The sequence below is a fragment of the Sinocyclocheilus rhinocerous genome, unplaced genomic scaffold (assembly GCF_001515625.1).
Source record: "Sinocyclocheilus rhinocerous isolate Xijiao unplaced genomic scaffold, SAMN03320098_v1.1 scaffold615, whole genome shotgun sequence".
NCBI lineage: Eukaryota > Metazoa > Chordata > Actinopteri > Cypriniformes > Cyprinidae > Sinocyclocheilus > Sinocyclocheilus rhinocerous.
The window spans coordinates 2,802,151-2,811,529 of NW_015631049.1; the positions used below are offsets into that span (position 1 = coordinate 2,802,151).

Here is a 9,379-nt window from a genome sequence, read left to right on the forward strand (position 1 = left end):
AAAAAACAAAAAAAACAAACCAAAAAAAACATGAAAAAACAAAAAAAACAAACTCTTTTCCTCGGCTCTAATCAGTCAGATAGCCAGCTGCATTGAAATATACAAGCTTAGCTTTGCCAAAAATGTTTATAATTGCTTTCTTCTTGGCCCTCAGTATAACATTTGAAGAAATAAGCTAAAATGTGCTTTCTATCATTTGCCCCACTCTCATTTTGTTCCAAACCTGAATGACTTTCTCCTCTGTAGATGTTCACAGTGCTCTTTTCCACACAGTGAAAGAATGCTCCAAAGAAGATTTAATAAAAAATAGCATGTTTTATTATGCAAGAGTGAAAATGAGATGTGAGAACAACAGCAGATTTTCAATAAATAATTATTTAAATTCCCTCACACAAAGCTGGCACATAGCATACAGGCCATTTGGACTATTCTGGTAATTTTATGTTGTTTTTCTCCACATTTTTGGAGCTCGACAACCCCTGTCCCAGTTCACTTTTATGGAAAAGTCCCGCATGGCCCATCTTTTTCTGAGTTTCATGTTAGAAAGCAGGCCATACAGGTTTGGAACAACATGAGGGTGAGTAAATGATGACAGAATTATTTTTGATTGAACTATCCCTTTAAGGAAACCGTAAAGCACAAGATGGTATTGTTATTTTGACTTTGTATTTCATTATTCTTAGAATCATTATTATCATGTATTTCATTATTCTTAGAATCTCATTACTAGTATCTCATTATTTCAACTCCAACTGCAAATCAACCCATTTGTGTTGTATTATTAAATATTATGATTATGCATAATGGCATTTCAGTAGCTTTTTATAGTCACTACTTCATCATCATACAACAGCTACTAAACATGTAGATTTTCTTGAGATTAAATTTCTTATCTTATCTGTGTTCTGTGTTGCCCAGGCCGACAAGGGACAGCGAGGATGATGAGGAGGATGAGAGGAAGGGCAGAGGATGTGCCCTGCAGTATCAGCACGCTCTGGTGCGTGTTCTCACACACTTTGTAGCCGAGCCAGCTGGCTCTGGTGGGGAGCTTGTGCACATGCTAGGTTCTGATTGGTCAGCCGACATCACAGAGATGGTCCTGGACTTCCTGAAAGTGGAAGATACAAGCTTTGCGCGACTAATTGATGGAAGGGTGCTGGTGGGAAGAGACCCAGGCATCACCAATATACAGGTAAATATCTATCTAGCTATCATCTGTATCTGCTTTTATACATCTTGCAGACACATTTTTTCCAAAGGGTCTTACATTGCTTTCATGATGTACATTTTATCAGTACAGTACAGTATATGCAGCTGATATTTGGTGAGCAGCTCAGTTTTAAATGATGTCAGCACACAAATAAAGATCGGTGGGAAAAAAAAGAAAGAACCTGGGCAATAGTAACACCTCCCTTGTCAAACACACCGGAAATATTCACCCCTCATTGCAAATATGTTATTGTATCTGAGTGATAACAAGCTTGTTTGTCTACAGGTGTTAAAATCTCAGCTGTGTTGAATGCTCATCCCCCTCTTGACTATGAGGCCCACCCTGTGTGTTTATGTTCATTTCCTCTGCATGTGTGTTTTCATGTCTGTCTGTCTCCATTTGCACTTCATGATGTTGGTCCAACTTTGTGCTGGTTATATAAGACCTTGCATGTGGTTTTGAGTTTGTTTTTATTTTGTGTGGAATTCTCTCCAGTCCTTTTTTCATGTTGTTTCTCTCCCTGTCGTTTAGGCTTCTGCCACCCCTTTTGATTTCCTGCCATTTTAGTTTTTTTCTTCCTTTCCTCCCCTCAGCTCCGGAATCCTCATGGTGTCACTCAACAGTTTGTGTCCACGGTAACAGAATATGGTGCTCTACGATGACACGTTGATTCTGGGAGCTCTTCGTTCACCTGCGTTACTGCCTGTCTGTCATAGTAAAGCAATTGCAAAGCGTCAGTTTGTATCTCCTCGCCTTTTATAAGGATGAGAAATATTATATAACGGAAAGAGGAACAGGAAAAGATTTTCAAATATTTATTTAAATTATTTAAAATGCCTTGAGTAAATTTCATGCAAAAACAGATAGATAGATAGATAGATAGATAGATAGATAGATAGCATGACATATGCATTTATCTGAACAATGTGAGAATTGGCTTTTGTATTTCCCAGGTGATATCCCCTCTTTCTGACTCCATTCTGGCTGAGAAGGCCATCACAGTGGTGGATGATAAAGTGACCATCACTGATCTGGGAGTTCAGCTGGTGGGCTCTTTGAGTCTCTCACTGCAGCCCAGTTCCACCAACAACAGAGCCTTCTACATCACAACCACTGCTCAGGACCTGTTGCACACACCTAAACAGGTGAGAGCCATGAGAAATGACCAACAGAATACTTCATTTACTACCATAAACTACTATGTATTATGGAAAAAAATCATCGAGGTTATAACATTCTAAAACTAGAAGTTGAGGCTACTGTAGACATTGGGGCTACTGTAAGTTGGCTCCAACTGTTCTGGAACTAGAGGTTTAGGCTATAGTGAATTGGCTTGAACATTTAAGAAATAAAAGCTAACACTGCTGTGAATTGACACCATATTTCTAAAACAGTCCGCCTGTCACCAGAACCCTGCGCACATTCAAGTTACAAATTTATAATTAATATAATTAAAAATGTTTCAATGTTCAAGCACAATAATTTAACTTTATTGAGACTTACTGGAACACTGCAGAACTAGAACATGAGGCTGGGAGTACAAACTAGAATTTCAGCTATTTCCATTTCCATTCACGCTACCTAGTTAAGGTTTTTTTTTTTTTTTTTCCAGAGTCTGTGGATAAGGAGAGATTGAGAGATATTAGAGACAAAATGTAAAAACTAAAATATTTTAAAAAGTCAGGTAAAGGAACAATCTTTCACATGCTTTCCTGACCATGCAACATTTTAAACCAGGCTTTGTCAAGCACACTTATCAACCGTCCACAGTCGGCCCTGCCAACAGTACAGATACTATTGTGGAAATAATCCAGTATGCAAACAACATTCTGCAAAATGTTCTGGCCTCTGTTTTCTCTATTGACCCATAGCCCTTCACTAGAGGCACCGTTGTTCATTTTAGCAGGCGTTATTATAACTGAGAATTGAATAGCTCTAATATCCTACTTCCCCCTACAGTGCTGTTTGGAATCATCTGATTAAAGTATCTAAAATAGCGGCTCTGCTAAAAATGCTTTCCCTGGCTTCTTCCAGAGTTTTCCCACGCACAGGGCCCAAGGTTAACTATGAGTAAATGAGAGTGGGTGGGAAAGCACTGCAAGAGTCTCATTTGGAGTTGTTCGCAATAACGGATATTAAGAAAAACGCTTTTTGTCTCATTTGAAGAAGCTGCCAAAATCAAGGTGGCCACATATCTGGAGGCTGTTCACTGTTTAAACACTGCATTTTGCGTTTTCACTCTCTTGAGCATTTGTGATTAACTCCACACACTCTACATCCTATATAATTATAATCCATATCCTATAATTACATCTCTCTTTCCAATCATAGTATTTAGTATTTCTTAAATGATATACGACTACATGTTTAGATAAGCTAAAATTAATTTGCACATTTTTCAAGTACTGCTACAGATATTTTTGTGAGCTTCTTGAAAACTTGACACTTTAGTCTTAAAGAAAGTGACAGTTCACTCAAACATGAAAGTGATGTCATTGTTTACACATTTTGTTTAATGTCATTCCAAATTGTATAGCTTACTTCTGTGGAAATTTAAAAAAACATACATGCTTTTCTTTCCAATGCATTGAAAGCATACCAGGTTTGAATGTTCTGCAAGCACGAATAAAGTCCCTTAATACTGTTGACTTATTCTTTCCTGTAGTTTATGGTGACTGAAATGAAAGAATTCCTTGTTTTAGCAGTAAAAGTAATGATACTGCCACCTTGAATTTGAGTCCGTACCAAAAAAAGCAGCATAATGCTTTCCCTTCTTCCAGAGTTTTCCCACGCACAGGGCCTAAGGTTAACTATGAGTAAATGAGAGTGGGTGGGAAAGCACTGCAAGAGTCTCATTTGGAGTTGTTTGCAATAACGGATATTAAGAAAAACGCTTTTTGTCTCATTTGAAGAAGCTGCCAAAATCAAGGTGGCCACATATCTGGAGGCTGTTCACTGTTTAAACACTGCATTTTGCGTTTTCACTCTCTTGAGCATTTGTGATTAACTCCACACACTCTACATCCTATATAATTATAATCCATATCCTATAATTACATCTCTCTTTCCAATCATAGTATTTAGTATTTCTTAAATGATATACGACTACATGTTTAGATAAGCTAAAATTAATTTGCACATTTTTCAAGTACTGCTACAGATATTTTTGTGAGCTTCTTGAAAACTTGACACTTTAGTCTTAAAGAAAGTGACAGTTCACTCAAACATGAAAGTGATGTCATTGTTTACACATTTTGTTTAATGTCATTCCAAATTGTATAGCTTACTTCTGTGGAAATTTAAAAAAACATACATGCTTTTCTTTCCAATGCATTGAAAGCATACCAGGTTTGAATGTTCTGCAAGCACGAATAAAGTCCCTTAATACTGTTGACTTATTCTTTCCTGTAGTTTATGGTGACTGAAATGAAAGAATTCCTTGTTTTAGCAGTAAAAGTAATGATACTGCCACCTTGAATTTGAGTCCGTACCAAAAAAAGCAGCATTCTGAACTATTAATGTATTCTTTTTACTGCCAGACTTTTATTGTTAAGTTTACTGTTTTCAGCATGTCAACTTAATTGCCTCTTCCTATGTTTTAGAGTATAAATTACTGAGTTTTTAAGGTAAATCTTAACTTGTAGTGCTCCTGCATTTATCATGGGAAATTCTGAATTTATTAAGAGAAATAACCTTCACAACCTTGCCATTAGACGCCATTGCAGTTCCAGTCACAGGCAGTTTGTGCTTTGATTCACATGTTCAGGGACTTAAAATGTTTTCAGAGCAGAAACTCTCATTCTCACATTGCAGTGCTGTATAGTATATAAGCCTTCACTCTCCAAGGACAATGATGCAGTAGCTATATAAATGAGAATGTTTCAAACTAATTTGGTTTTGTTGTTAAAAGGGATACCAAAAATGAAAATTTGGTTGCCATTTACTCACCCTTTTGTCGTTGAACCCATAACACAAAAGGATAAATATGTGCAGAATTATACTAGCCATTCTTTCTGGGAACAAATAATTTTTTTGAGTCATATCTTTTAAATGCTTTGGTTTCAGTTCAAAAAATTGTCTGAATGATTTGTTTGCAAATCAGACTGATTTGGTTCTCAAATTTAGCTCACTGACTGACTGTGCAGAGGTTAACAGGAGGGAACTCAGGCTTTTCTGTGTAATTACAATGAATGGATACTAAGGCTTCAAAAAGGATGCACAAATCATCATAAAAGCGGTTCATATGACTCATGCACTACATACACATTTGCTGAAGTCACTGATTGTCTTCTCCTCACCTCCTGTAAACCTGTGACTGGATCGTTGAGCCAAGAACCAGATTTTTGAACAAGTCATTCAAAGTGGTTTTGTGAAATGGATCAACCAAATCAATGAAAACATGTGACTCAAAAGAATGATTCATTCAATAAAGAGCGAGCAGTACAATTCTCCATCAGTTTCTCCTTTTTTGTTCAACAAAAAGTCATGAGTTTAAAACAACATTGAAGTGAGTAAATGATGACTTTTCACTAGGGGTGAACTAGTCCTATAAAGCATTTGTTCTTAACCATTTATCTGTTATATTACAGGAAGCCATTATCAGTGCATGGATTCAGTACAGTGATGGCTCTGTGACCCCTCTTGATATCTATGACCCTAAAGATTTTACTCTAACCATCACCTCACTGGATGAGAATGTGGTCTCCACCTATCAGGAACATTCCCAACGCTGGCCTGTTATAGTGGCGGAAGGCGAGGGCCAGGGAGCACTACTGCGCGTGGAGATGATGATCTCAGAAACCTGCCAGAAATCCAAGAGGAGGAGCATTTTGGCAATGGGGATAGGAAATGTACAAGTGAAGTTCGGACAGAACGACCTGGAGCAGAGGAGTGGAACTCATGATGAGAACAGTCTGGACAACAGCACAAATGAACAGAGACATAAAGTTCTAGAGCCAGATAAAACAAGTGGAGGAGATAGCTGGAAATACACAAACACCGCGGTAGAACGTGAGGAGTCAGTCCTAAAGAAAGTCAGCACAACTGCAAAGACTCCGCTAACTAGTCGTTCCGGGGGAAACAAACAGGTTGGGGGACAAAACAACAACCCTGTGGACTATACCAGTTTCCCAGTGCAGGTGAACCTACCTGGCGGGGCAGAGAGTGACTTGACTCAGGCTCCAAGAAGTCTGTCAGACCTGGAAATTGGCATGTATGCCCTGCTTGGAGTCTTTTGCCTTGCTATCCTCGTCTTCCTCATCAACTGTGTCAGTTTTGCCTTCCGCTACCGCCACAAACAGCTTCCTGTTCTGGAGCAGGGCAACATGAACCATGCCCATGACTGGGTGTGGCTCGGTAATGAAGCGGACCTGATGGATCATCACGGCGACCACGGGCCACTGGCACACAACGATGAGTGCACGACTGCGATAGATCGCAATGAGGGGTGCGAGGAGAGCAAGTACCTCCTCAACGGGAGCGCCGTTCAGAAAAGTGGGTCATCACACGGACGTGGCATCCCCCAGGTACACTCCGATCCACGGTCCTGTTTGGGAAACGACCCAAGTGGAAAAGTCGAACGTCTTAACAACTCTCCCAGCGCTGCCAAGCGCAAAAGGGTCAAGTTTACTTCCTTCGCCACTGTACTGCCAGACGAAGGTGGGCCCTACACCAACTCCATCCTTATCGGAAATGAAGACAACATCAAGTGGGTCTGTCAAGATATGGACCTGGGACAGTCGGCTGAGCTCAGAAGCTACATGGAGAGACTGCAAGACAATCTGTAGGAGCTGGGAAGAGAACGAAAGAAAGGGAAAGCGAGAGGGAGGACACACAAAAACTCACCAGAAATGCCTTTGCACTGTTGGGGGAATGCAGGGAGAGAGGGAGGGAGGAATTGTTAAAGAATCGAAAGTGGATGCAAGTAGGGAGTAGGAAGGAATAAAATATTTTGGGAGTTTTGAGTTAAGTAGGAAATTCACAAAAATGGGAAACGGGTGAGGAGAGACTGGCACGTTCGTACTGGCTCCGCCAAGCGGTCCAGGTGGCGCAGAGTGAGCAGCTGCCAATTGGCTAGCACAGGGACAGAATGCCAGTTACCAACACCCCGAATAAACAAGCCCAAACAAGACCAGTGAGAGAAAGAAAGAAAGGAAACAAACTTGACAGCTGTACAGCAAATCACAGTCCATGGAAGTCAATAAACAGGAGTTATCACTAATGTATCTTAGTTTTTTGTTTTATTTCGAATCAAATCAAACAAGTCAGAATTATGGACGGAGACAACAGATCTTATTTTTTGAGATAATCCCAGCCTTTTTCCAGATTAGTATGTAACTAGACCAAAACAGGCCCTCAAAGCACCCGGCCTGCCCCAGATCCAGGTGTGTTTGTTTTTTACCACTCATTTTGTACTGTCTGTCCCTCCTGTGTGAATTCCAAGAGAGCTGGGGTGCAAGGACGTGTGGGATTCCCCCTGGCTGGAATCTGTACCAGCTGTATCTGCACACACACACTGTTTAAGGAGTCGAAAAACACCAAAACACAACAGTCCTCCCTCTCTATCTCTCCTCTGGGAGAAAAACAGAAGACATCAGTGATGAAAAGCAACATGAGAATAAAAAGACTTCTCATGCACTGTTCATTTGATCAAGTGAATGTGGAAAAAAAGGACTGAGGACTTATTTTGAGTCCCTTCTGGAGGTTGTTCATTTGCACAATAAGAATAATACAGAAAGTGCATAATAGTGGCCCTTAGCTGATCTGAGACCGGCCAATCTGACTGTCCATACAGCAACTGATCCAGACATACAACCTGACAGTTTGAAGATGCGACGATGAACACGGGACGGACCGTGTAGAAATACAAGCCCACAAAAAGGAGTTGTGTTTGTTATAAAACCATATGATTGCTGTGATAGAAAAATATACAAGAGTAGAGTGGTCTGTTACTCTCCAGTACGGTAAATGTATGAATGTTTCTCTTTTTATTGAGGCGAAATGTACATCGTTTACCCCCTTTTTACATGGCTGGAGCACCTGCACATGGTTTTTACATGTCCTATAGGTTGTAAAGCAACTTTATATTTCTGCCTCACTGACCCCAGCGTTTACCCAGGTCCTTGAATCATTGTTGTTTATATTACTGAAGAGTTGTAGGGAAGGACAGATGTGGACACCTTCTCTTTGATAGCTCAGGTGAAAATATGCTCACAGATGAACAGTGCTAGAATTGAAATGTAGATTGTAAGAATGCAATATTTATTTGTAAGTGTAATATGAGATAGGATGTAAATAAAATGATTAAAATTTTCTTGTGGACACTGCAAGAAGGCTGTTGCCTACATTTTCAAAATCAACACAGAAGAGTCATGAGGCCATTTTGATTGTTTCATATTCTATGTTCAAGTCTGATTTCCCTCTGGAGGAATAAAAATGAAAGGCTTTAATATGTTAAGACATCATGTCATGGGTTCTGTCAGGACATCAGATTCCCCATTTAGACAGAGTTCAGTCTTTTCCTTTGATATATTATTTCTGTTTGTTTCAAAGGTGTTTTATTTATTTAAAGCTACATTAGAAGTAGTGAAGAGCAGATTTAATTGTAATTGGAAAGTATTTATATAAATGTATAAGGGAAAAAAATGTCTTTTTTAACCATTTTCCAATTACATTTTTGCCTTTCTAAAATATTTTTTTTAAGTACAAATATTCCATGTAGCATCTCAGTTAATTTGAGGTAAAAAAAAAAAAAATAATAATTTATTAAAAAAATATTTATAATTAATATTTAATTCTTTCAAAAAAACAATTCATTTTTTATTAAATTTTTAACGGATTTTAATACGTTTTGTCAGCTATTTCGACATCAGTTATATGAAATGCGAGAACAGACTTTTAACTTTAATATGTAACTTTAATATTTTACCTTTTAACTTGTTTATGTGTGTCTATTAATAAAACTATCCATTATTATTATTATTATTATTATTATTATTATTGTTGTTGTTGTTGTGAATTTATTGTTACATTTAAACCTGCTCTCCCCTAATGAAATTGCTGATTTGTCATAAGCGATGTATGAATCCATTAATTTGACTGAAATGCTTAAAGATGCACTGAAACTAATATGGTTAAAGATTTTGACAGTCATTTTAAGGGACAACAGCA

The 9,379-nt window shown here is 38.5% G+C and overlaps 1 protein-coding gene across 1 annotated transcript in view; it reads left to right on the forward strand.

The window, feature by feature from the left end:
* Positions 1-8,766, forward strand: part of LOC107741256 (transmembrane protein 132C) — a 292,083-nt gene extending 283,317 nt beyond the window's left edge. Inside the window, exons 7-9 of the mRNA XM_016553957.1 lie at positions 919-1,192; positions 2,164-2,355; positions 5,800-8,766. Of these exons, the coding sequence (XP_016409443.1) occupies positions 919-1,192; positions 2,164-2,355; positions 5,800-6,996 (1,663 nt within the window). The 3' untranslated portion in view covers positions 6,997-8,766. The remainder of the gene's footprint in view (positions 1-918; positions 1,193-2,163; positions 2,356-5,799) is intronic.
* The last annotated feature ends 613 nt before the right edge of the window (positions 8,767-9,379 follow it).